The sequence below is a fragment of the Syngnathus floridae genome, chromosome 7, assembly GCF_059516105.1.
Source record: "Syngnathus floridae isolate MCC-2025c chromosome 7, RoL_Sflo_1.0, whole genome shotgun sequence".
NCBI classification, from domain to species: Eukaryota; Metazoa; Chordata; class Actinopteri; order Syngnathiformes; family Syngnathidae; genus Syngnathus; species Syngnathus floridae.
Genome location: NC_142419.1, coordinates 13,125,614 through 13,153,351, shown reverse-complemented (window position 1 = coordinate 13,153,351; position 27,738 = coordinate 13,125,614). Strand labels below are relative to the sequence as shown.

Genomic DNA, 27,738 nt, shown 5'->3' with positions numbered 1-27,738 from the left:
ATTTTTCTTTCACTTCCCCCAAAATGCACTAAAACCGCCTTTCCAACATAAATAAAATCCACGTTTTCACATTATGTTTTTTAATTAACTTAAATTTGTTTAAATGTTTATATTTAAAAAATGCACTTATATTTGAGTTTTCTGCAAATTAAATTGATGTAAATTAATTGAGGGAAGAACTTTTTTAACCAAAATCCACATTATTTTATTATACTGATATATTGAGTTTATTTTTGTTGATTATTTTTTATTGGGTGTTTGAATAGGAAAACAAAAAATTGTATCAAAATTTAACTGAGGATGAACTTAGAGTAATAAGTATATATTTTTTTAAATTAAACAGTCTGGGTTTTTCAGGGGTTGATTATTTTTTATTATTTTTTATTAAAACTACCATCATGTAAATCCAACTTCATTTGAAAATAGAATAACTGGGGAAATGCACATTATCAAGAGTCAATATTGATTCTTACTTTGTCACTTTTTTAGAAGAAAAAAAATCTCTTTCCCTGAAGGGCTACTGTGATCAGGCCTGCCTACCCCCGACTCCAAGACAAATTGTCCAAAAGCTTTTCTAGCTTTCCCAATAATTCTCCCAAGTATTGACGAGGTGCACACCGGTGGATGCCTAATATGGATTTTTTAAAATGATATTGACATGAATTATAGATGAGTGTTTGGATGTATGGTGTTGTAAAGCATATTGCATTCTGGGATTGATCTATAATTCATACAGAGCATGTGCTCTCCTCTTGCTCCATCCCTCGAGACGTCCCCAAATGACTCGCAAATGCCAATTTAGAATATTTAAATGTGACCGTTTTGACCTTTAGTGTGCTAGCTTGTCATTTTCTTTTTATATATTTTGGTTATTTTTGCAAGTTTTTATGAAAATGGCTTTGTCAACGCAATCATCGGCCATTTTGCGTACCTGCTTGGCACATCAATTTCTCCCTTGCACAATGTGGTGCTGTCGGTGAGCCTTGCTGAGATTCCTTTACGCTCCCCTGAGTGACATTCCACGCTCTCCAGAGTGTATTGACATTGGCAGAAATAATCCGCCGCAGCTCGGTGGGAAAGAAGTTTATTTCCAGCTTGTATTGTTTATTCTCAGTGATGGACTGTCATGACCATATTTGGACACAGCAGGAAGTGAATGCTGACATGTTTAGCTAAAGAGACACAGAGCAGAACCTTGGGTGTATTATTTTACTTCAACTCTGTGATGTTTGTTGGCCGTGTTTCCTTTTGTCTGCTTTCTTTTTCTTTGGGATGAGATGGTTTTCAAGTTAGGAGCCTTCCTTTTTGACTTTTCCTTTCACCTCGTTTCATTTCCTTGTTTTGTTTTGTCCTCTTTTTTTCTTTTTGGTTTCATGTCCTTATTTCTTTCATTGTCACATGAGGCTCTGATGTCATGACTGGGAAAATCCAGCATGGCGTGTGGCCCTCATTTAGAGCGTAAAAGCGGATTAGACACGATTTTGGTACTTTGGTAATTCCACAAGCCGGAGAATCTGTGAAAGGGGGGGCTCTGCCGCTGTGAGAGGAGTCAATCATGGATGATCAAAAAGTTTATTCTTTCATTCACATTTTTTCCTCTCCCCCTCCTCTGTCCTTGTCACCTTCTTTTTCATCTCCTTGCTTTTCTTGATTCCAAATTTTGTCTCGTTCCTTTCCTCATTTAACTCCTCATGATCTCACTTTATACTTGCTTTCCCATCTCCTCATCTGCCTTAACTTCATCTCTCCTATTTCCTTGCCATCTTCCTCCCCTCTTATTTCCTTGCCTCCTGTTCTTGATGAAATTCTTCCTTGTGGGCAAAGCAGCTTTCATCCCTCACCCTCTTATCTTGTTTTCCTTTCCTTGTCTCCTTTCCTCCACCTCTCTCTCAAATAAAGCTCCTTTAACTTCATCCCTCCTTCTTTCCTCCTTGTCTCCTCGCTTTTGTTTTTGTTTCCTCTCTCCATCTACATTTTCCTCCCCTTGCTTCCTCAGTGTTTTCCCTTCTCTTGTAAACAAAGCTCCTTTAACTTCATCCTTTTCTTCCATTCATCCCCACGAGAACACACAGCTTTTGCGTGTGCGTGAAATGAGAGGGGGGGGGGGGGAGAGGGGCGGGGGGTGTCGGTCGGGCCGAGGCGGGACGTGCTGGTGATGATGATCCTGCCCTTCCTCAGTGGTGGTGCACATGTCGTCGGGTGCACATCCTTCTGCGCCTACTTCATCACTACCACCACCACCACCACCATCATCATCTCAATCATCAGCAGTCGGAGATCACAAGGTAAGAACACATCGGCTTTTCCACTTGTATTGCTCGTCGCTTATATATCAGTGTGTGTTTATGTGTGGTGCGTGTGCACACGCGTGTGTATGTCGTGCGTGCTCGTGCACTCGTGACCACAATGTGAGAATGAAGCGTGTCAGCAAAACGAAGCTTCCAGAAGCTCCATTGCTCCACTCATGACGACGTGCACGCGTCCCCAAAGTTGTCCTCGGGAGCGGTGTCACGCACGCACTTCCCCCGGCGGCAGCGCGCACGCACCAGCACCAGACGCCTTTTTTATTCATATAAGGAAACCGTAAAAGTTAATGAGACGCCAGCTGATTTGCATACTGAACACGGGAGAAGCGTAATAAATCAAACAGCATAAAAGGATTTGGTTCATGTTAAATATGGAAATAAATCAAGTGCTGCACATGCAGACAAACACTTTCTATAAATCTTAGGACAGCTTGACAGCTGTGCGCATGCGCGTCACAGACATGCATGAGCCTGCAATTGCGCTCTTGTTGACGTGAGAAAACATCGATACCATTACAATCATACAAGATATTATAAATGATTTTAATGTTGGAAAATGTTCACACATGGTGTGGATGTTCTTTGACTCAACTGCAGATTGGCGGAGGCACTAAGAATAATTGTAGTATGTTTATATAGATGCTGGACTTTTTAGCATTTTTAGGGACTATAATGAGAACTACCTGACTCACTAGGTGCTGCTGTTTTGGTTTGCAGTTAGCAAAGGGTTTCTTGACTTTTTCATGTCTGTTTGCGAATGGTAGTGTGCATAAAATTACATAATTACACTTGTTATTTGACTTTTATGATAGAAAAAACGCATGTGTTTATTTGAGGGAGACGCTTATTTTTCTTTAATGCATAATTTATCCTTGACTAATTAGGGCAAAGCATTTGGATGTTTGAAAGTGTTGCAGTGGAATAGTAGAATTCTTATGCTCATAACTTGGAATATTTGTTTTTTTTTGCACCTGGTGAATAATTGTGTCACGTCTATTTGTGATAGAATATATCATGTACATTTTTGGCCTTTATTGGGTCACCTCTGCACTCCTGAAGCATCAATGCAGGGGAGCGGAAGAGAAGGAGGAAGAGGAGATCCTTGCAGCAGGGTATCCCTACGCAGCTTTTCCCTCCCCCTTCTCTTCTCTCTGCAGCTTTCTGGGGCTTCCCTTGATTCCTCCTTGTGATGTTTCATCCATGATCTCGCTCACCTCCTTCCCTCCCTTCCTCCTTCCTTCCTTTCTTACCTTCCTTGACGGGCGTGTGTAGAGCAGAAAGCGTATAAATGAAATGCGCCGCTCATTTGCTGTAGTGACTGATGACTTGTCAAACGTGCTTATGCAGCTTTTTGTCCCACTTGTTCATTACGCCTCCCTCCCTTCCTCCTCTTCTCCCTCATCCGCCTTTCCTTCTTGCTCGCCCCCTCCCCTTATCGTTCCCACTTGCTGGTCTATTCCACCTTCAGTCCTTCCCTCCCCCCGCCCTCCCTGCATCCTGCTTCATTTTTCCTTCTGGCTGACACACATTTCACACCGTCAAAACATGTTCATGCCTCCTTTTGCACCTTCATTCCTAAATATACCTCCTCCCCTAATGTTTCTGTCTTTCAATGCCTTCTTCATCCTCTTCTCTTATTTACACCTCCTTGCCTCCTCATCCTTCCTCCTCCTCCAAACTACACCTCCTCTTTTTCCTATGCCTTTCTATCCCCTTAACCTCACCTCCTTGCCTCCTCCTCCCATCCTTGCTTCCTCATCCTAACCACACTGCCTGGTCTCTAACGACACCTTCCTACCTCCCCCATCTCCTTCCCTCCCTCCTCCACCTCTCTCATATCTCCATCTCCTTGCATCACCTTCCTCCCTCTTCCTTGTCCTGCTCTGTAAACCTCACCTCCTTATATCCTTCTCCGCTTGCAGCTTCTTGCTTCCTTATCTCCTTATCCTTAACTACACTTCCTTGTCTCCTTATTCGAACTCCACCTTCTCCCCTCCCCTCCTGTCCTTGTAATTACACACTCCACGCTTCCTCCGCTTCAACTCTTCTATCTGTACCCACTCCCGTGAAATAACGACAGCCCCATACCTCATCCCATGGCTCTCGGGGGATTTCCCGACCGACTGTTTCCACTCGCCACCACTTACCTGCAGCCCTGTGACTCATTTACATAGTTTCACCCCTCTGAGGCTACATGAACTACCTTCTACCTTGCCAGACTACACAAAAACACTGTCATGTTAAAGCCAAAGGCTAATCAGCGCTATCATGTTAGCACAGGTTAACATGAGCGAATTCGGCACATTGCTCGATAAAATTGTTGACATGGTCAGAGTTGTCTGCGACACGTGCAGAGATTCCCTACATTAAGTGATAAAATGTAATTACCGACTTGGTGATGAAAGGCTCCCTCTATGTGAAAATAAAATAAAAATCTTAATGGGATCTTGCTTTATTGGGGCTGCAGAGGCTTTTTGCAAGCATCATTCAGAGAGTCTCCAATAACGGCGCTGAGTCACTAGATTTCTTGCTCGTTGCTTTTTTTCTTAAACATAAGTCAACAGAGGAATTGGAAAGGTTGCTTAAGTAGAATCACTGAGTAACCCTTTCTTGATTTCATCATCCTAAAGTTGCACCGTCATGGTCTCAAAAACGAATACTTAAGATGTTGAGTGTCTTGTAGGATGTAGACCATGTTAGCGACAATATTAGCATCATTTGATTAAGGCACCTAGGAATTTGATTAAAAAAGATCCCATGTTTTCTTTAAGATCATCCTTTTAATTTATGCTTTAATAGATCTTTATCTTTGATCTGCTACCAGCTGAACCATCTTCTTGTAACCACATGCTGTGTGTTTGTGTTTGTGCGTTTGTGTGTGGGCAGATTAGTACCCCAGATGATCCATATGAGTGGTAATGTTTTGCCATATGGTTATGGCACATTACAAGGAGCTTAAAATGTATACAAGTAGAAGTGCCTTATGTAAGATGCCTTCAGGCTCCATCCTTGGAATGTTGTTGACATTGCGTTGATGCGTATGTGTTGTATTGTATTGTCAAGTTGTTGGAAGTTGTCGTGTAATGCAACCCTCTGGCGCTTGATACGCAACAATGAGCTAATTTGATTTAATTATCAGGTGATTGCACCATGAAAAATCAAATGGTGCTTTGGGGCACTTTTTGTTGACAGCTGAGCCTCGGTGCTGATGCGGTGAATGATTGCCAACTGTTGTGTCTTGGCAGAGGTTCAATTACAGTTTGTCACAAATGACAACTTTCGTTTTGTGAAGAGAGAACAATTGATTGAAAAGCCAGCCGGAGACGTGCACTCCAATAGAGAGCTGATTTGATGTATTGTGTCTGTTACTCGCTGATAATGCTCGTTAGCAGCATCATGCTATCAGCAACCGCCGTGGTGAAGGTGAAGGTCAATGACGAGGAGGTTTGTTTGCTGGCCATGAAAGGCTCGTAAACAATAACAGCAAGTCATTAGCATGCCTAAAAATATACAATTGTCCTTTGTCCCAACAGTGTTCAAAGTGCCACCAAGACTAGCATGCTTTACCTCCTATGTGCTCATTTGCATATTGCATCACACGTGCTGTCCTGAATATTTGGCAAAACTGCGAGTAAAACGTCCTGTGTGACTTCACAGTATCCGATCACGAATCAGGGAAGCGTTCGACTGAGGGCCAGATGGACTTTTTACAGCCGTCGATGATACGCCTCGCTCAACTAAAATGGAGCTTTGGAGACCGTGTTCAGCATTTTGCATGGTCATCACTAAAGGTGATACAATACACATCTCGGCTCAATTCAATGCTATGGTTATTCTCAGTCATTTAAATTCCTCTGAAATCACAGACACACCTTTTCGTTTGCTCCGTACTATGTTAAGGCTGAATTCAGGGAATCTTTGGGTTCTAATTCTAATTTAATTTTGAATGAGCATCATCATGCTGTAGTTTGCGGTTTAGTTTGGAGCGTCCCCTTGGGATAGAGCTGAACTATGACCGAAACAATAATAATAATAATGCCAGTTGAATAAATTGACGATGAATGGATGCCAAGAAGTCATTGCGGTAAAGAGGATCACGTAATTCCACCAGCGCCAAGATGGTTTTTACAGAGCAGATTGCGGGCTTTATTTAAAGCCAAGGATTATTGCAGCTGTTTGTGTGTAAGTGTGTGCATCGTGCACTGATTGAATTCATCTCCACGTGTAACACTTCACTTACATCCCATCATGATCTGTGAGTCATTATCGCTGAAGCCTTGGAGCCATCTTGCTTCCCAGTTAGTTGGAAAATGACGACGTCTCTTTTCCCATTAAAGAAAAAAGCTATTCATGTTTAAGAATTAGTTGCCAGGCCCATTTGGAGTTGGGCTCTGTTGCGAACTAAAATAGCAGCTGAGCCCGTATTAATCAAATTACTGAACCCCTCTCGCAATTTAACGCCCACCATTTCTCAACGAGTAGTAACTGTAATTACATCAATTCACGGAAGCTATTACAATGATCTGCCCATTTGAGTGCTGTTGTTAACCAAAACAGCAGCACCAACTGAAGCAAGCAAATAGTCTATCAAGATGAATCAAAGTGAGGTTTTCTTGGGGTTAGTTTATTGCTGGGAAACTTTCCGAAGGAAGGCTTCTAAGGATATGCAATAGTGTGTGCGTGCATATGTGTGAAGCTCTTTTTATTGCTCGTGTCAGCCTTCCACGTCCTGGTCGGCGCGTTCCCTCTTTCTCATCGAATGGACCTGTCAGCGTGTCACAACGTTGAGTTCGGGCCGCTCTTTTAAATTGCTCGTTATTCTCTCTCAGAGCAAATTTGGAATGTCTTCTGTGAGGGTGACAAGAAAGACAAAAAAATAAAAAGAGGGGTGGTGGTGTCAAGGGTGGATTCATGAGTCAATCTGCTGGCCGCTGGCTGGGGGGCGGTGAGACTCACTGGAATAAAAGGAAAGTCTGGTCAATTAAGATGAGCGATTTTGCCGTCGCCCTTGGCCCATGAGATGAGAACTAGTGGGTCAAGCTCAGACAAAAGCATGAATTAGAACCTCTCTTAGGGTGGACTCCACTGGAGCCTGGAGCTGACTTGACACTCGGGCCTGATTTACTAAAATCCCAAATAGCGGGAACTACATCGTATTTTCGCTCGAACATTTTTTGCATGGTTTGCGCATGATCTACTAAATTGTTTTGACATTTTGTGGCCCTCTGTATCCTCCTTTGCTGTATTATTTTTGTGTTAAATCACAATTTTATTTACATTAGGTATGTTATATGGGCCCCCACTAATCTAAACACGGTATTTTGATTAATATTACATTTGTGGAACATGAGGCAGCAAAATATACTCGTTTTTATCCATCTCAAGGGTCGGCCATTTTGCCACTTCAACTGAAAACGACATCACAGATCCCAGGTGTCACAACCAATCACGGCTCAGCTTCAGAAACCTCGTGAGCCCTGATTGGTTGTGACCTGAGCAACCGTGATGTCATTTTCAGTTGACAGAAAAGGGCAAAATGGCCGCCCAATGCGGTGGCTTAGAAACAGGTGCCTTTTGCCTGTTTAATTCATATTCCACAAACATTAATCAGAACTCTCCGTCTCGACTATTTGGGTTGCAGAGAACATATTGCAAAGAAAATTTGGGGGTTGACTTCCCTTTAACGTTCTTTCAGCGTCTATCTTTGCGTGTGCAAGCGTGTGTATGACACATCGTCTTGCATCATGCCGCATCATCCCCGGGGGCGGCGGTCGTCCGGGTAATGAGCACGCTGCAGCTCCCTCAGACACCCGGGGCACTCGTACACAAGATGGAAGGCCCCTAACGTTTATCCCTTGCTTCCTGTCCACGTTTACGACTGGCCGGGTGCATTTGCCCAATAAGACAACATGATTATCATTTAAGCTCTGTGCTGTGTTTTGCAAGCAAGTCATAAAATTAGTGACTTGAGTCGATTCGTGTTCAAGTCATATGACTCGAGTCCTCCATTCTGTCAGTTGCTAGCAAATTTACAAAAAGTCTACTAGATAAATGGGCACTGCTAAATTTGGACGGGTATGAGCATTCATTCTTGTCTGTGGGTGAAACATTGCAGTAAAATTTGATGATTCACCATAAAACAAAACGCTGATAACTCAGATAACTTTTTTTAAGACAGAAAATCATGAAATTTTATAGACGCGCCTATCACGAGGAAACCCATAAAACGTCTCGAGAAGATCTTTTTGGTTGGAAGCAGTCATCATTGGGTGTTTGGAACATCTCCAGGTGTCTTTTTAAGGGAAACCTGTACTGGATTTTTGTCTGACTACTACAATATAGATTAAGACAATAAATTGTGAAAATGCTTACTTTTTAATCATTGCGCGTGGGCGGAGCATGGCGGCTGAGTTTGATGACTCATCATTACAACACAAAACAAGCAAGTTAACTCCACAAGGTTAGAATTTGGCCAAATATCTTGTGTGTGACAGGAACTAAAAAAAAAAAAGAGTAAATGAATTAATTATTCAAACATCTACTCACTTGTTTTCCAAAGTGATTCATTAGGATTTTTATTGCCCTACAGTAGTTTGGCATTTTATTGGCTGCGTTTAAAAGTAGATGAAATGCTGAATGAGCTTGGCAAACAAATGGATTGCAAACGTGTGCGCATTTCTTCGGTGTGTGTGTGTGTGTTTGGTTAGTAACTCGGTCAGGGTGAATGACGCAATAAGAGAGAACATTCTGATGAAGCATGCACCTGCTGCGAGACCACCTGGATTAAACAACAAAGCTACACATACACGCACAACATGCCTTACCGTGCTCCCACCAGGGAAAAAAATAATTCAAAAGGTTTTTGCTTTATCAATACACACCCCAAAAATTTGCCACCAAATAATTTCACTTTGCCACATCTCCATGTCTTCAGTCACATGCTCACATACAGAACACATCTGAAAGATTTATTGAGACCTTTCTGTATCGTCCATCACTTTCCCATCAGGACTTCACAACATCTGTGTGCCCGTGCGCTAGTGTGTGTTGCTCCTGTCAGCCCCTGATCCCCGATGCTCATCATGTTCTTCATCCTCGTGTTTTTTTTTTTTTCCTTCACCCTCCGCTGGTTTCACCTCACAGAGTGATGGACTGGTTCAGATGCTTGTAACCCCGGTGGCAGGTCTCAGAGGGGAATCTGCTTTGATTTGTACTTTGGGAAGTCATCCGTCAGCTTCAGGAAGTTGTTCCCTTGAGCTGCAGCTGCCAGAACAAGTGCCTTCTGCTCTGTCACTCAAGACTTGATTTACTTTTAGTTACTTTTTTCCATCAAGGCGCTGAATGTTTGCCAAGGATCCTTCGGGTCAGTCCTGGTGCAGTTTGTAGCCATCTTGTTAAAGTTTGGAGAGATGACAAATTGTATGTGTAGATTGTTATGGTTTAAACCAATATTATGATTTTCCTCCTGCTTTCATTTATCAATGACATAATTGTTATGCAAATGAGTCATCGCTTTGTACTTTGATGGCATTTAGCATAATTGTCTCACTAAGAGAAAGCATTAGTAAATCGATGATACTCACACGCTGCTAACATGATGTCTCCCGTGTGGTCGTGGATGACTTCAGACCATCGTTAAAATCAATCTTCATTTAAGTCGGCGTGAAAGTCGGCGCTTTAGGCCTCGGATGTGCTAGATCCAATCGGCACGTAATCGATGGCGGTAAAACAGAAGCTCACGTGGGTGTGATTGTGAATCGTTTTTTTTTGTCACCTCAATAGGTGATGGTTGGATGATAATGGATGGTTAACGGAATTGCTGGACAGAGTGATGGATGGTTGGAGAGATGAATAAATGGATGGATCAATGGTGGATTGTTGGACAAACAGACGATTGTACTGAAATCCAGATCAATGATGAAGAGAATGGATGATAGCAAGAGTCTATGGTGTACAGATGGACAATGGCAGAAGAACATTTGAGACCAGAGTCATGTGACTCGTAAGGGATTATCTGATTGGCTGTTGAGTCTTCATGAATCATCTACTAATAATTGCCTGCTGCTTCCCACCCGACATGAGCGTCTGTCTCTTTTATACTTCAACATTACAACTTTACAGCAACAACCATAACAAGCTGAAGCTTTCATTTGTTTTATCCGTTTACGCGCTGCTTTTTTGCCACTACTCCAAGCCCGCGCTCGGCCATAATAGCACCTGACAGCTCATTCTTTCTCCTATCAGCGCTTCTTCGATTAATCTGTCGCTATACGAGTTGCTATAACAAGGGACCTCTGTCCACCATTGCCTGGCTCGTCTCGAAGACAAGCTGCTGCATCCTTAACGCTTAAAACAGAGGCCTTCTGTGAACAAAAATAATTGGTCACGTTTTTGTTCTTCACTGTCTTGTTCTTCACCGTTCATCCCAATCAAAGTCACGACTGTCCCATGGAGCTCGTTTACCTGCCGGCTCAGGTTTTTACTTTGACTATTTGACACCTATGCTTAATGACTTGAGTTATGATGGATGCTCCAAAATACAAGTATTTTTTCATGTTTACTGTTTTATCTCTAGTACAGGGGTGTCAAACACATTTTTGTCACAGGCCGCAGTTTCCTTCCTTCGATTCCTTTGAAATCAGAGACTAGTAAAAACTGTTCAAATATTTTTAAAAGATGAATAGTGATAAAACTGCTAGCAATATCTCTATTTCTTAAAAGTGAAAACAATTTGTAATTTTAGTATTGACACATGAAGTCGATGCACAATTTGTTTTTGCGGGCCACATAAAATGAGGTGGTGGGCCGTATTCGGCCCCCGGGCCTTGAGTTTGACACCTATGCTCTTGTAGTTTGATCTGAAGCAGGTCAATACTTTTGCTCATACACTCAGCAGAGCTCACTACAGTTTAAAGCCAAACTGCAGTGAGTCTGTGGTTTGCATTTTAATTTTTACTGGCCTCTTTGGTACAGTTTGCATTGTCGCTTCTGGTCTGTGCGGTTTGTGATGTTGGTGTGAGTCACTTTTGCTCTGGTTTTTGTCTTCAGAGGATAAAAATGGATGTTAGCTTAACAGTTCATGCTTAAGCAGGCGGAAACCTTTGAATATGCTGTCGGAGCAATTTTCACATGCGTGTGTGACTTTATGCACCTGACCATGTGTGTGTATTTACATTTGTGTTCACTGTCATGTAATATAAGCTACAACAAGATAAATGAGAGTATAGCACACCACTTTCTGTTTCACTGACTGCTGAGATTCAATTTAAGTTTCATTTAAAATCATGTTGTTGCTTGGGTAATTGCACGCATACACAGCGAGCATTTTATGGTCAAGGTGCAGCGTGCGATGGGATTCCACACACGTCCACCACTTCTACATTGTGAGCAAGGTTTCATCTTTTGTTACGGTCTGCCTCTGTGGGCACCCGCCCACACACTCCATCTCAAGTGCCAAGTCGTAACACACATCAGGGTCGGTGAATTTCAAATGAGCATCAATGCAGTGCATAGTGTGTTAAAGGATTTCAAGATGGAACCAAACCAAAGCAAACGATCACACGCACACAGGCCTAATTGCGTTCCCGAAGGGAAGCTGTGTCCTGTCACATGTCAACGTGATGAGATCAAATGATGTAATCATGTTTGGATGCTCTTAAAAGAGTTGAAACATAATCATAATTGGATTTCTGTATTTTGGTTTCAGGGCAGCCATGAGTTTGAGTCGGGGAAATCAACCTCGTATAATGTGTAAGCGTGTGAATGGACAAATGTGTGTGTATATGTAAATCGACAGAAAATATATTTGATATTTTTAATATATAAGTCACTGATAAGATAGCTGTTGACAATTTGTGTTTTCTTTGTGCAGAAAAAGCAATGATAACATCTTTACATTGAGTGTGTATGTGAATGGACAGACATCTGCTTCCTGGCAATATTGTCTTGCCTCCCTGCACACATGTAAACAAACACACACCGGTCTCATCAATCACGTCCAATTGGTTGCAGTGTTTCTGTTCATTTCACAGCCCGATTGCATCTCGTACCTCGTTAGCTGCCTGGATGAAACCATGACGTCTTCCTGAGTGCTGGCATCCAGTCATGTCATGCCTGATTTTATCGGGGGCGAGCGATAAAGCATCATGCACATCAATAACAGCTGAATATTTTAAGTTTGATCAATAAGTCTCCTTTAGGGTGCTCTAACATCAGGTGTGTGGGTGAAAGTCAATATGTCAGGTTTCTTCATTGGAAAGCAGGTTCTAAACAATCTGGTCCAAATAGATGATGTCATGGTTATCAATTTTTTTGTTTTATTATTATTTTTTTTAGCAGTACTTATGAAGATAGTTGAGCATAACCAGATAATGAACTGAGCAATCCAGACAAGGCTGGACAACCGCTTCTGTTCTAGTGGAGCAATTGGGTGCGTGCGAGATGGGCAAGCGATATAGAAGACACTTTAGCGTAATCGGGTAATTTCAATCAAGCTGCTTATCGCAAGAGTGCAAGAGGAGCAAGTTGGGGTCTGTATAAGTGGCTCTTGTTAATATTTCCCATACATCCGGTATTATGTACACTTGCACTAGTCACCAGTTTGCATGGTGTCGTCACGGCGACAATGATTCATAAACCTTATATGTCTCTGATGATTTCTGCCCAGATACAGTGATGGGCGGAGTATGGGGTTGCTGCCTCCTAATTGGCTTCCCGGGAGAAGGCCAGAGGGGAATTGTCCGTGCACACACACACACACATGTTCATATGCACAGCAAGACACTATTATTCATACAAGGATTTAATTGGTGGCTAATGTCTCGCGTGTGTGTATATGCACACATGCTTGTACGCGCACCCTGGGTGAGTTTAAGATGTTTTGGGCCTTGTGGGCGCTTGACTAGCTCACACAGACACACACACTAATGAGGTCTTAAAAAGCAAAGATGGTATGAGATGTTCATCTTTATCACCAATTAGCTTTGTAACCTGTCTAATCACACGTTTACACACACGTGTATTTGCAGCAGCAGACAATTCATTAGGTACACTTGCAAATGTGAGCTAATATAAAAACTCTGTACTTTGGTTTGAAGTAGTTGTTTTGACAATTTCGAGGAATCCTTATGCAAAAAACTTGTAATGCTTAATGTAATACTAATGCTTCCACGTTTACAAGACGGAAAAATTGCAAGAGATTTGCTTGTGGGCGACAAACCTTTGATGACAAGCCATAAACATGACACTAATATTCTTTTTTTTTTTTCTTCAGAAAAATTAGACCCCTTTAGCCAATTTCATTTCAGAAAATAGACATGCATAGACCCACAAAACAAATCTCGAAAAGCCATGCCTGAAAACACACAGGCAATTCCAACGTTTCTCTGTCTTCTGTACACGACTTGACTGCAGATGCTCTTTCCTTCCTCTTCTTTCATCCTCTTCTTTTCCACTTTGCCGTGTTTATGTTCTTTTCTTGCATCAGCATGACTCCAGTGTCTCTCTTTGGTGTGTGTGTGTATACGCGTGTGTGTGTGCGTCTGTGTGCACTTGTGTATGAGAGAGTCCTCCATCAATGCAAATCCCCCAATCAGGTTATCTAATCTCATCTAAATGCGAATGACTGCAGGCTGATTGCCACACACATTCACACATGTATCAAGCATAATGATGAGGACACACACACACTCACACACACATGCACACACATCTTTCGTGTTGGTTCTGGAAACAAATGAGGGCAGAGTGAGAAACCGGGACCATTGTAATTACTGAGGGTGGCTGGAGGGAGATGAATGTCTCGACACATTTGCGTGCACACACACACACGCTCACACAAAACAAAGTTTACAGAGCAACCAGAGGGAGGTGAGGGTAAAAGAATGATGCTGACAAAAAAAAGGAGGAGGAATGCTAAATAGAAGTGGATTTCCGTGTTTTTCACTGCCGCACTCTAATTTCCTCACTTTACACTGGCAGGTATTCCATTCCAATCTAGTTTTGATTCAGTTTGAAGCTCAATTGAGATGGAAGGATGTCCTATTTTATGTTTTTTTTCTTTCTGATTGAAAAAAGACGCCTCTTAAAATCTCACCTCCTTGGTAGCATTGAATTTAATTAAAATTGATGATAATATTTTATGATTAATATTTTGACAGATTTAAAAAAAAAAAAAATCAAACATGCCCTGCAAAGGTTTGCCCATGTTCTAGTGTAAACAGAGAAAACGAAGCCAAAATGGTCCTTGCCATTTTTATGGCTTCCAGCAGCATGTTTCAATTTCATTTTATTTTGTGATGAAAGACAAGATCCATACATATCCGCCGCCAAGATTTTTTTTTTCCAGCTGGCGTGGGTGTCCCTCTCAGGCTCTCTCGCTGCGGCATCTCATTCACCCACCGCTCAGATTGGGAGCTAGAGTCGAGTAAATGCTTTGCACTCAGCCGTGTCCTCGTAAACGCACTTTGATGGGCTGGCAGATGCTCCGCTTCAACTTGTTTAAGGCTTGCGTCAACGCATGCATGTTCAAGGACAGAAACACTCCTTTATTAGAATGTTCAAGCATCCGAAAAATATGATTGCATCATATTTTTTCGATAGAATGATATCTATTAGAATTAAAAAAATGCAATCTTGTATTGTTTTTTTTTTTTTTTTTGATAACGTCAAATTATCACATTTTGTAGCTTTATTTTTTTTTAAATCTAGTATCCTCCCATCTCGGTTAGCCATTAGAGCATTTACGCTCGCCAAACGTATCCGACATCCTGAGTCGAGTGGGCCGAAGCACGCTTTCAATGACCTTGTCAGAAACTGTTGTTCAGTCTATCAGTTCCCACAGTCCCTATAATGAGGACGAGGGGGATGAAGAAGACGTGTCCTTCTGTAGCTGCTTCACACTCAGCCAGTTACATAAAGCCGCCAGTGATGTGTTCCTTTTTAGAGCAACCCTGCTCTCATTTGCCGCTAATTGTATTCATCTCCAATCAGCTTCAAGCGCTCCTAATTACTCAATGTTTATGTCGGTGGCTGACATTTTCTCCTGCTTGTCTGCCTTTTCTTCTGCTTCCTCTCTTCACTCTTCAGCAGTGGCAGTTGCTAATCTAGTTTAGATTACACGGGCCAACCACTGCTGATCCTCTCACTCCATGCAGATTAGACAGCTGAAATCTGATCAGATAAAAACAATCTAAAATCTCCACACACTACTGGAAGCAGTTGAACCAAAAGAAATGTGACAAAATAAAGACAATAAATAATTGGTAATAAAAACAATTCTTGGAGTAAGAAAGCCTCCCTAACCATGTTTGGCCTGATTAATAAAGACTAATACAGCTTGTTTACGTGTTGTCATATTATAACTCCATAAATAATAATTTTCTTGATATTTAATTTTATGCATTACATACAGTTAATAGAATTTCCAGCTTTATATGGAAGTAGCTTCTTTCCCGGGGTGCATCAGCGAGCTGTGCAATTTATTCAGAACCCAGTGAAGCGGGTTATTACCTTAACAGTGTGTAAAAGGGCTATGAAGTCATTGACCTGTCAATCACAATCACTTGTGTTGCTCAGAGGAAAACACCGAAGATGAATAACACGCGCAAGGTTATCTCTACAAGTGACAGTGTCTCGGGTTGCTGACCTAACGTTTATTCATCTAGCTTTCTGGCGGTCTGTAGCCATTTCGCATCCCACATCCCGTTAACATAATGCAAACAGATTTGCATTTAAATGGGATGTGCCCCATATATTCTGCCTAGCAACAGGTGGATGTGTCGGTCGGGTGGGGCAGAGTAGTTATCTGCCCCAAATTGGCAGAGAAGCATCATTATGAGTTTGAATTTGTTATATTAAACTTGAAAAAATGCTTTGTCCCATGTGTTTTTGCGTAGGAACTAGTTGAATTGCAATTTTGTCTTTTGTAATGTGGGGCAGAGAAGCCATTGCCCCAAAGTGATTAGAAACACACCGAGTTTGATTACCTGTTCTGTGTTTTGTTACTTAGTTTGTTAGTTAGCACTTAGCAAGGAAACAAAAGAGCGAATTTATTTATTTATGTTTATTTATTTACACTTTTGGGGTAAAAATTCTGTACATAATAATGTGATATTATAAAAACCTATCTCTAATTTTAAAAAAAATCGGATATAGTAAGATTAGCTTGTTTTTATTTTAGCCATGGGTGAGTAACAAGTGGCAGTTCACATATGTCTTTTCTCTGCACCAAGATGGTCAGTAATGAGCACATTTAGCTTGCGGCAAAAATGTCATTCCAAATGAGCTGATTATGAGATTGTTGAGCTTTGGCTTATTGCAGGGTACTCACATAATGATGAGGGCAGTGCATCTATTATATCATAGCATCTTAACAACGGGAAATTCTCAAGGGCTGCTACCCCATTGATCCACAAACGATCCAAGAAGTGGATGGCGGTTAGATGAGTCATTGTTAAGCCTCACTGAAAGAGTCACTTTCTCTTGATTCCCCTTAATGAATTTGATATGCCGTCTGGGTTTAACTCTGCTAGTAAAACATTGATGGCAATTTTTTTTTTAGACTTTTAAACAAGATTTCCGTTAAAAAGGTCATCAATCAGGGGGTATCAGCTGCAATCTGGACATAATTGGGAGGTGAACTTTAAAGTCTTCCGACTCAATAATGTCACCCGATAGCGTTTGGGTCGACATTTAGCTACTCAGACCTTTATGTCACTTGATTAAGCCCGCGGGAGGAGAAAAAAAAAAAATCAGCAAAGAATTGTCCTCGTCCTGATTCTTTTATTGCAAAAGTAACTCTCGTGTTTCTGATAATCACACCATTTTTGGGCATCTCACATAGGCACCGAAACTCGAAATGGTGATTTAATTTAAAAGCTAAAAGGTTTTCATTCAGTCATCTCTCGTTCTTCTTTCCTGCAGTTGACCGACTGCTGATTGGAAAGAATTTCTATGTGGCCCCAGAGTGGAAGAAAGAGCACCAAAGAATATTGGTAAATTTTGACCACTTTCATGTCCACTTAGACTCTTTCACACTGACAATCAAAGTCCACTTTTTGACTTTTTACCCCCTAGCTGTCTGTCAGCCTGAACTTGAAGTGACAAAAGTACTCACACTCTGTTCTCAACCAATTCACTGAAATGGCATTTGTATTTTCCAATTTACACAACGTCCTTTTTACTAAACTTTTTCTTTCAAAACTTCTCTGACCCACTTCTCTAACTGTCAATCAATTTCCGAACAAAAGGAGCATTCACAATGGTGCCGAAACACAATAACAGCCCGTGCGTGAAGCTGTTTCGCACAGTTACGCCATCCAGCTAGGCCGCAATTGACACTTGTGACTCAACCAGCCAGAAAGAGGTCGATGGCTTGAACAGGCTACCGCAGTGCATTGTGGGTTAAAGTAACAATAATGGCTCATTATGTTCAAAGGTGGCCAAAGCCAAGTTGTGATGAATGAGCATTGTAGAGGCCATTAGTGAACAAGCATGCGCGTGAATACGACTATTGTTGCAGTGATTTTTTATGTTAAAGAAATGCTAATGGCTAAGTCAGCAAAAGTAGTAGCAGCAAAATGACACTTTAGTCAAATGAAATTTATGATTTAGTATGATGAACGTAATGCAACAAATTTGCTCGGGTTCTTTTTAACAGTCAGTGGGCAAAATCTCAATCTCTTTTATGCATTTTATTCTGAGTGTGGAGAGACGGCTTATAAGTGACAGCGCACTGCTGTGAGTCTGCAAATGTGCTTTTCTGCTCTGAAAATTTCCAATATGTCAAAGTGCAGGGTGTTAAATTAAACATGAAACTGGAAGTCATTTAATGCTCACGTTATTGATATGACAATAATAAACACTTGGCAGGTGGAGGGATTGCTTGCTTGTTGCTTGCTTTGCTGCACAAAGTCTTAAGTTAATGAAAATAGAGCAGCTCTTTCTTAGATTGCACCTGTCAAACTGCCTGAAAAGCACTTTCCACTCTCACAAAGTGTCCTGCTCTGTCTCCATGACGACTCACACTGTGTGTGTGTGCATGTTTGTGCATGCATAAAATAAATGTTGCTTGTTGTTGTCAAAATTGTGTTTTCTCTCCTGAGTGTTCTCACAGGAGTATGAGAAAACTAGATCTAGGCTGGATATGAGGACAGAGAATTAGACCTGGAATATAGATAAACAGATAAAGATACTTTATTGTCATTGTACAAGGCTTTACAACAAGCTATTTATTTTTTTCAAGTGGAGCAGCGGCCCAGGAAAACTAGAAGAAAATATCAAATGAAGAAAAATAAACAATATTTTTAGGGTAAAAAGAAAAAAATAATAATATGTACCAAAAGGTTAATTTTTCCATTTTACTTTGCTGTTTTAATATCTATATTTCAGTTCAAATTTGCAATTTAATGTGTTTTGTATTTTTCTCTTTGTTACGCACCGTTCCATCCATCCATCCATCCATCCATCCATCCATCCATCCATCCATCCATCCATCCATCCATCCATCCATCCATCCATCCATCCATCCATCCATCCATCCATCCATCCATCCATCCATCCATGCATCCATCCATCCATCCATCCATCCATCCATCCATCCATGCATCCATCCATCCATCCATCCATCCATCCATCCATCCATCCATCCATCCATCCATCCATCCATCCGTTGTAGAACATGTGTGACAGTCACAACAATGGGCACCTATTATTGTGACATAATGTAAAATTTCTTTTATATGTGCGAGTCTTGAGGAATCTTAGCAAGGAGAGGGATACTATATTAGTAAACTACTGTTGGCATATGAGATATAGAGAAAATTGATCTAATGTTTCCATCGGAGGCCTGAAGTGATGCCATCATAAAATGTTCAGTTAGCTTTACAGCAGCTGGAGGCACCGGATATGAAAACAAGTTATTGTCCCCAGAGAGGACAACACAGATGAAGCTCAGCTGTCGGGCATGTTTAGGTCTCACCCTCATGCACGAACGAACCCTGGAGGCCAAACAACAACTTGGCGCGTGTGTGTATTGTGTGTGTGTGTGTGCACCATCTGCTGTATGTTGTATTGCTTTCCATCCGTCTGATGTGTCTCTTTGATATTTAATCAACAGGTTTCTAGATCATTTGGGACTTGCACATTAATTAATCAACATGCCTTGGAGGGTTGGTCGCCAATGGATACTGTCACAGTCTCGCAGCAACTTTGCAATTTTGACATCAGTACTCATGCACAATAGAAGAAAGCAGTTTTTTTATATATAAACTGCTTTCTTCTTTTGTCCATGACAATTGGACAAAGCAAAAGTAGTGAGAGTGTGAAATTTGTACTTCAGGGTGTGTTGGGAGCCCAATAGGCAGCTTTATTATTTACCAATTTAGAGACAATCTTCCCCTTCCCCTCGGCAGAGAGTTCCTCGGCTCCGTGTTTGTCTCTGCGTCTGTCTCTACCCAAAGACTTCCTGCAAACTATGAGGACAATTTGACGTACATTGCTGTGTTTGTGTTTCGCTTTGGAAAAAGAAACAGCGAAATGAGGTGCAGAGAGGCTCAAAGTGCATCACAATGCCACTTTTCAATGCCCGAGAGAGATGAATGTTCTCACAACTCTCAGCTTTTAAGAGGCTTTTTTATGGCTTCAGTCACAAAGTCTTCTCCAGAGCGCCACGTTGTAACTAAAAGTGTGCAGACTCACACTACAGAACAAATGATTGGGAGCTGAATCGATAGCCGGAATGTTTTGCTATAAACTCTTGTTATTCATGCATCAATCAAACTTCAACATTCATAAATAGTGTTACATTAATACTGCTTCAAAGGTGTTAACAAAATACAAATAAACATTGCAACATAAACTAAATTGACCAGGTCAGTCATGAATAAACACACATGCAAAGAAAAATCTGAGCCATACCAACACTGAAGTCAAATAATGAATATTTTTTGAAGAGTAGTTTTGTTTTGTAAATGTTTTCTTTGTATGTTTTGCGAACCCCGCTGAGATACCCTTAGCCTCCCCATGACCCCGCCCCCCAGAGAAAAATATTCTAACTGTGCCAGTGGTTGTCAGCGCTGTTTGCAAGACCAAGCAGAAAATTACCTGATGGATTGAGGCAATATGCAAGATTAGATCTTTTTTTTTCTTTTTACCCCAATGAATGAATCGCAACTATGTGAAACTGATCCAAATTAGAATTGATCGGCCTTGGTGGTGGTCTCCAGCAATATATTCACAATACATTCCGTTATTTATGTTATTCCATTTTAAAGCTCTCTGTGTGTGTCTGCTCGTGAATGAATTAGCTTTGCCCTCAGCTCTGTCTCCTCCGGTTGATAAATGAAGCTTTGCTGTCTTTTTCGCTTTCTCAAAAACAACCCCCTCATCTCTCCACCATCGATCGATTTGCCCCTCAGGATCTCTGCCCCTGTCGGCATGGCAACAGTGCGTCGCTGATCCATCAACACCCTCACAGTTTTGTCAATCCAGTCATGCTTCATTTGTTTATTTTATTTATTTGAAAGACAATAGTGAATCTGAATCCCTTCCCTCTGGTTATTTGTAATGTGATGGATATTGTTATTGGACAGAGCGAGATTGAAAGAAGGCACACAGATTGAAAGGACCAACAACAAAATGGAGACAAATTACTGTGTATAAAATGTAAATGACAACAATAACATTGCTTAAGAGCTTCTTTAACAATTCAGTCACGGGTTAATTCACCCACATTGGAGCTTTTCTCTTTTAACTTCAGAAGAGCCAAAAAAGTATGCCGCTTGCTTCTCAAATGAGTCATGAGCCTCTTTTATTTGGACAAATACTCTACTCACCTCTTGAAATTATTTGGTTATTCATTAAAAGGATGGATAGCACTTGCACGCTCCCTTAACCTTTAATGGATGACCATAAACTCCTTGTGATTTAAAAGCGGTTTTCACCAAAACACATTTTATTTGTTCTTTTTTGCAAACCTACGATTCCCATCATGAAGAGACCTTGAGTCAAGATGTTATAATACTGAGGCGAGGTCATGACACCACAAAATATTTTTATTAGGTCGCACCAAGTTTGAAGTCTGTGGTCCAACTAGGTAGAGACAAAATTTGGGTGGACACTAAACGAGCACATCTTGGCTCCTGAATTTAGATTCACTTATCTTTTATGAGCAGATGGCAGCCAGACCCAAAAGGACACAAAAAGTCCACTTTTAAAGGTGCCCTGAAATATACAAAAAAATGAAAAGATTTTAAACACAAGGCTTACCATATTTTTATTTTATTTGATCTCTTTCTCTCTTGAAGGTGAACTAGCGCTTTTGCCTGCAGCCGTCCTTCGTGTGCCCTCCAGGTAGCGCCGCCATGTCTCGCTTCTCCTCACCCGCCCCGGCCCTCCTCCTCTTCGCCCTCCTCTTCCTCTCCTCCGTGCCACCCTGCCGATCCGAGTCCCAGCGTGGGTCGGCGGTCTCGACCTCCGTGCTGCCCTCCTCCCTGCCTTCCGCCGGGCCATATGGAAATAGCAGCGTCCCAGCCAAGGGCAAGTGCGATGACGTGACGGTGTGCAAGCCGGGCATCCTGTTGCCCGTCTGGAGACCCAACCGGCCCGGCCTCGGGAACCAGATCGCCCGGGCGGTGGTCTATTTTGTGTCTCTCATGTACATGTTCCTGGGGGTCTCCATCATCGCTGACCGCTTCATGGCATCCATCGAGGTCATTACATCACAGGTGAGGTCACTTTTTCAAACTTCATCCAAAAAATAAGCAAATACTGCCTCACTTATATTTAAATCAAGCCACCTTGGGATCACAAAAATGCACTTCTTTGCAGTTCCTTGTACCACGGCGTTCAAAAATAACCTTGGGCAATGAGCCACATGCTTCTGGGATTCATTTTGAGCATGTACTTAAGTTGCCAAATACGATTCACAAACATCATTTATTATTCATTATTGCTGAGTCTTTTTAGTCCGGTCGTCAGGAGTCGAGGAGGAACCAAACAGGAACTTATTGGATTAATTGAACACAGTTATTTTAAGAGTATAGGATCAGTTAGTTAGTACAATTTCCATTTTGTTGCCTTGTACTTTTTGACAATCTAAATAAAGTTGAATCCTTTCTAAATTGATCTACGTGCATGCTTATATTATCGTTGTGTGTGTGTTTGACCAACAGGAGAAGGAGGTGACCATCACCATGCCAAACGGGGAAACATCAGTGGCAACAGTTCGAATCTGGAATGAAACGGTGTCGAATTTGACGCTAATGGCTCTGGGCTCCAGTGCACCAGAGATCCTGCTGTCAGTCATAGAGGTACACACATAAGCACACACACTATTGCTATTCCTTAAGCACATCAGTCTGTATTTTATTTTATTTTTTTTTTTTTTTTACTTACTTGCTGATTTTTATTTAAGTACAAGAGTTGACTTAATACTTACAGATGCTATTTCCACCACCTCTGCAGGTGTGCGGTCACGAATTCAGGGCCGGCGAATTGGGACCGGGCACCATCGTGGGCAGTGCTGCCTTCAATATGTTTGTGATTATTGGCATTTGCGTGTGGGTCATCCCACAGGGCCAAGTGCGCAAGATCAAACACTTGCGGGTCTTCTTCATTACCGCTTTCTGGAGCATCTTTGCCTACATCTGGCTCTACCTCATCCTGTCCGTCATGTCGCCCGGTGTGGTCGAGGTGAATTTATTTACTAGCATTCAACTTGAGGTCCATGTAATAATACGCAATGTCAATCAAGAAAAGCAAAGCAGTCGCATTAATGTCATCATGGTTTAAATGCAACTGAATTTAAATTTTTTTCCTGTATTAGGTATGGGAGGCCTTGGTGACCCTACTTTACTTCCCAGTTTGCGTCATTCTGGCCTGGATCGCCGATCGCCGTCTTCTCTTCTACAAATACATGGGCAAGCGTTACCGTGCCGACAAACGTCACGGCATCGTCGTGGAGATGGAGGGAGACCTGACGCCCAATAAGGGCGGTATGGAGATGATTGGCGACAGCAAGTTGCAGCCATGCGGAGGATCTGTAGTTCCTGCAGAGAACCACGGCGTAGACGGTTCAGCGGGCAATAATGTGGGCGCGGCTACGGCCGGGTCCTTGACCATGGGCGTTGGAGGTACCCTACCCAACTCCAACAGCGCTTTGGTCAATATGGAGACCAGTCGGGAGCTGGATGAGAGCCGCAAGGAGGTAGGAAGCAGAACACATGATTGTTGAAAATGTTTCTTGATGGCGGTGTCGGGAAAAGTGGCATAGCTGGGTGGGGGGGGTCGTGGGGGCACTGCCTCCCCTCCCTTAGAATATGCTTGAACCGCCCATGTGCCAGACCAGATAATTGACTTTTGGATATTTTCCAATTGAGATATTCTTAGGTCCAAATGAATGTTTTGCACCCCCAAAGGTTATTCGCATCCTGAAGGAGCTGAAGCAGAAATATCCAGACAAAGAGCTGGATCAGCTGATGGAGCTAGCTAACTACTACGCCTTGCTGCACCAGCAGAAGAGCAGAGCCTTCTACCGCATACAGGTAACACTGGAGGAATATGCCCAAAGCCAATATCTTATTCGCCAATATCCACCACCTCTGTTTACTCAAGGCCACACGCATGATGATCGGAGCCGGTAACGTCCTGAAGAAACACGCCGCGGACCACGCTCGTCGCGCTGTGGTTACCGACGAGGAGGCGCCAGAAGATGACGACCTGGGCGAATGCAGCCGCATTTCTTTTGAAAACGCTCACAGCCAGTGCATGGAGAACTGCGGCATCCTCACGTTGGCTGTTGTATGCCAAGGTAGGGAAAAGAAAACTATAGCCAGGGTTTTAATTCAGACTAAATTTGCATATCCTGTTCATCCATTTTCAATAGCACATTAGCCAATCACAGTGGTCATTTATCTTCCTGCTCTCGCACACATTGGCCGGCCTTCTTCTACAAGTTGGGGTCAAAACATATGCAAATTTTCACAGAAAAGTCCAATATTGATTTCACCCTATCTAATGAATTTCCAATCTGATGCGTTCAGGGGGCTTGGGAGAAAACACCTTCTACGTGGACTACAGGACTGAAGACGGTTCAGCCAACGCCGGCTCTGATTACGAGTACAGCGAAGGAACGCTGGTGTTCAAACCAGGAGAGACTCGTAAGGAAATCAAGGTAAGAAAAGATGAACGTTGATTTCGATATGGACAACCGCTTCAACGTATTCGATCTCCAGGTCGGCATTATCGACGACGACATCTTCGAGGAGGACGAGCACTTCTTTGTGCGGCTGCTCAACCTGCGAGTGGGCGACGCCGAGGGGATGTTCGAAAGCGACGAGGCGGGTGCCGCACCCAAAGGCCGACTGGTGGAGCCCCTGGTGGCCACGGTCACCATTCTAGATGACGACCACGCCGGCATCTTCACCTTCAGCGAGCGTATGGTGCGCATCAGCGAGAGCGTGGGCACCATGGAGGTGACGGTGGTGCGCAACTCGGGTGCCCGCGGCACTGTCATCTTGCCGTACCACACCGAGGCGGGCACCGCCAAGGCGGGGGAGGACTTTGAAGACGCGCAGGGCGAGCTGGAGTTCACCAACGACCAGACAACGTGAGCTCAGCCCATTGATGCCACTTTTTGATGCTTGATCATTTAATCCGGGTGTGCATTTGCAGTCAGACAATCCAGGTGAGGATAATCGATGATGAAGAATACGAGAAGCATGAAAACTTCTTTATCGTCTTGGAGGAGCCACGCTGGCTGAAAAGAGGCATTTCAGGTAACCGGCAAGAACCCCCAATCATACATCAAACATGCTCAGCAATGTCAAGCACATACATTCGACGTGCAAAGCACTTAAGGCATGCATTCACTACAACCGCAAAAATCCAACAAGCTAAAAGCGTACAAGCCACATATGAGGCACATTCATCCGACACTCCAAGAACATACATCATACATGCTAAGTACATTATATACATGCCACACAAACAAATTACTGGCAAAGCACATTACACATGAAACAAGGTTGTGTTAAGGATGAGTCAGTGTATGACTTTTGTCATCGGTAAATATTCTTCCTCCCTTTTTGTCTTCATTACAGCTCTTCTTCTCAGCCAAGGTAAGATGGCTTCTGACTTATTTAGCTTTTTTGTTGTTATGCCATTTTTGTCCTCAATTGTTGGTGCAGTGGTGCTTTGACTTACAAGCTTGCTTGATTTTTTTCTCGGTCAGAGGATAGATAGCATTCTAAAAAAAAAAAATCAGTAAATAGGCTTTTTAGTAAATATCAAACTGACAATATGTGACGATTCACTGTACCACTTCATTATTATGATCATAGTCGTGCACCATGTGGAGAAAAACATGTCGACAACAGCCCGCTGGTGACGTCCTGCTGCTCGGCCTTTATCATTATAATGATGCAGGAGAACCCGCTGTTTTTCTCTGACTTGATCATAATTTCATTGAACATATCTGTAACACACTCAATTCTCCCTTCAGAAGGGTCAAAGGGCCAACTGAGCGCTGAGGAGGAGGAGGCCCGGAGGATTGCCGAGATGGGCAAGCCCATCCTGGGGGAGCACAGCCGTCTGGAGGTGGTCATCGAGGAGTCCTATGAGTTCAAGGTGGAGCAAGTTTTTTATTTCAATACTTTAAAATTACAACATTACAATCTTGCTAATGCATTTTTTTATACAATATTAATTCAACCACAAATATAGCCTGCATCCATTTTTTGGATGATTTACAGCAAAAGTCATGTAATATTTTGCGGATTCATTTAGTTTCCGAAATTGGTCAAATAAAATTTATTTGCATTTACGTGCCAAAAAGAACCACTCATTATGCAACAGAAATGGCTAAAAATTACATTATTTAATATTAAATTTTATTATTATTTTCGACCAAACGTAAATACCTTTAACTAGATTTAGTTTATAACTACAAAGCAATGAAAGCAAAGTACTCTAGTAAAAGCAGTCAGTATATTTAATTTATTCACGATTTCTCCAGACAACCTCTCGTCTGTCAGTTTCCATTGATCGTTCGCGCCTGTGTTCGCAGAGAAAACGCTTGGGAAATCGCTGACGTAAAAACCTCCCCACAGCCGTTATTGTGATGGTTAATGGCTTTCTTGCCGTGTTAATGACTTATTGATGTCACCAAAAAGCTTTAAGCCCCAGAGCAATTCGTCTCTGCATGAGTAGGCGGCGTTAATATTCGTCGGAGGCATTAAAAATGGAAGCTGTACGCTCGAGACGTCATCTCAGATGGGAGTCACGTTCTCCAGGCTTTGTGGTCTTCACGGCTTGTTTAAAATCCTTCTCGTTTTGTTTTTGACAGAGCACGGTAGACAAGCTCATCAAGAAAACCAACTTGGCGCTGGTCATTGGTACACACTCCTGGAGGGAACAGTTTGTGGAGGCTGTCACTGTGAGCGCAGGTATACTAAGTTCACATTAGGCCAAGATGGGCTGCAACATTAGTGAGAACAAACAATATAGAAAATGTGGAGATGAAATGATTTTATTTCTTTAATTAAAAAAGGGAGCAGATATCAAGGCAATACATTTTCATTTTCGCTGGTGGAAGCAGCACTTCATACACTACAGCCGAGACATTTTCAGAAATGGACAGAGAGCAAAAGATTAACTTGATAGGTAGACAAGCACTCCAGAGAGCCAATTATATGTATACAAGCTCTCTTGTTTGTATACAAACATCTCTCTTCCATAATAGTTCATCTTTAAAATGATCTGACCTACAGTCTTTCCGCAACATCAGCTTTACAGACTACAATTGCTGCTGCACCAAGGAACTTAAAGCACTAAAATCAAAAGCACCATCATGGGACTTTTTAAAATTGCATCTATAGTTCATTCTTGATAGTAGTAACTATTGTGAGGAAGCAAATTTGCTTTTTGTCATCTTTGGTGCCATTTAAATGTTTAAATAAGCCAGTGTAAGTATTTTATCTTATTGCAATAAACGTGACAGAATAGTCAATGCCGCCATCTAGTGGACATCACGTAAACTTCACTTTGCTTCTTTGCAATCGTTTAGGTGACGATGACGAGGAAGAGGGCCGTGAGGAGCGCCTGCCCTCCTGCTACGACTACGTCATGCATTTCCTCACCGTCTTCTGGAAGGTCTTGTTCGCCTGCGTTCCACCTACCGAGTACTGGAACGGCTGGGCCTGCTTCATGGTCTCCATCAGCGTCATCGGCCTGCTTACTGCCATTATCGGTGACCTGGCGTCGCACTTTGGCTGCACGGTGGGACTGCGAGACTCTGTGACCGCCGTTGTTTTTGTGGCCCTGGGAACGTCCATTCCTGGTGAGTGAAGTTGTCCTCATCTTTAAATTATTCCATGGATTAAAAGGGATTGTCTTCCACTGAAGTAACCAATGCTTGACTCTCTTGTCTTGTTTC

The 27,738-nt window shown here is 42.3% G+C and overlaps 1 protein-coding gene and 1 long non-coding RNA gene across 4 annotated transcripts in view; one reads left to right on the top strand and one right to left on the bottom strand.

Annotated features, from left to right (window-relative positions):
• The first annotated feature begins 2,126 nt into the window (after positions 1-2,126).
• Positions 2,127-27,738, top strand: part of slc8a2b (solute carrier family 8 member 2b) — a 29,396-nt gene continuing 3,784 nt past the window's right edge. Inside the window, exons 1-15 of one of the 2 annotated variants that reach the window (XM_088381711.1) lie at positions 2,133-2,285; positions 17,229-17,299; positions 21,611-22,030; positions 22,478-22,615; positions 22,770-22,997; positions 23,131-23,511; positions 23,723-23,848; positions 23,919-24,114; positions 24,347-24,477; positions 24,539-24,912; positions 24,978-25,081; positions 25,406-25,423; positions 25,807-25,931; positions 26,650-26,749; positions 27,370-27,642. In XM_088381711.1, the coding sequence (XP_088237837.1) occupies positions 21,668-22,030; positions 22,478-22,615; positions 22,770-22,997; positions 23,131-23,511; positions 23,723-23,848; positions 23,919-24,114; positions 24,347-24,477; positions 24,539-24,912; positions 24,978-25,081; positions 25,406-25,423; positions 25,807-25,931; positions 26,650-26,749; positions 27,370-27,642 (2,557 nt within the window). In that variant the 5' untranslated portion in view covers positions 2,133-2,285; positions 17,229-17,299; positions 21,611-21,667. Of the gene's footprint in view, positions 2,286-17,228; positions 17,300-21,610; positions 22,031-22,477; positions 22,616-22,769; positions 22,998-23,130; positions 23,512-23,722; positions 23,849-23,918; positions 24,115-24,346; positions 24,478-24,538; positions 24,913-24,977; positions 25,082-25,405; positions 25,424-25,806; positions 25,932-26,649; positions 26,750-27,369; positions 27,643-27,738 lie in introns of both variants that reach the window. The other variant, XM_088381712.1, reaches the window with a different exon arrangement.
• LOC148395362 (uncharacterized) lies at positions 6,761-10,169 on the bottom strand. Of its 2 annotated transcripts, none has more exons than XR_015859525.1 (4): positions 9,890-10,169; positions 9,285-9,696; positions 8,679-8,803; positions 6,761-7,261 (listed from the first exon to the last, which is right to left on the bottom strand). It is a non-coding gene; the product is annotated as an uncharacterized LOC148395362 (long non-coding RNA). The 2 variants fall into 2 exon arrangements; XR_015859526.1 differs by having other exon boundaries at positions 6,761-7,154.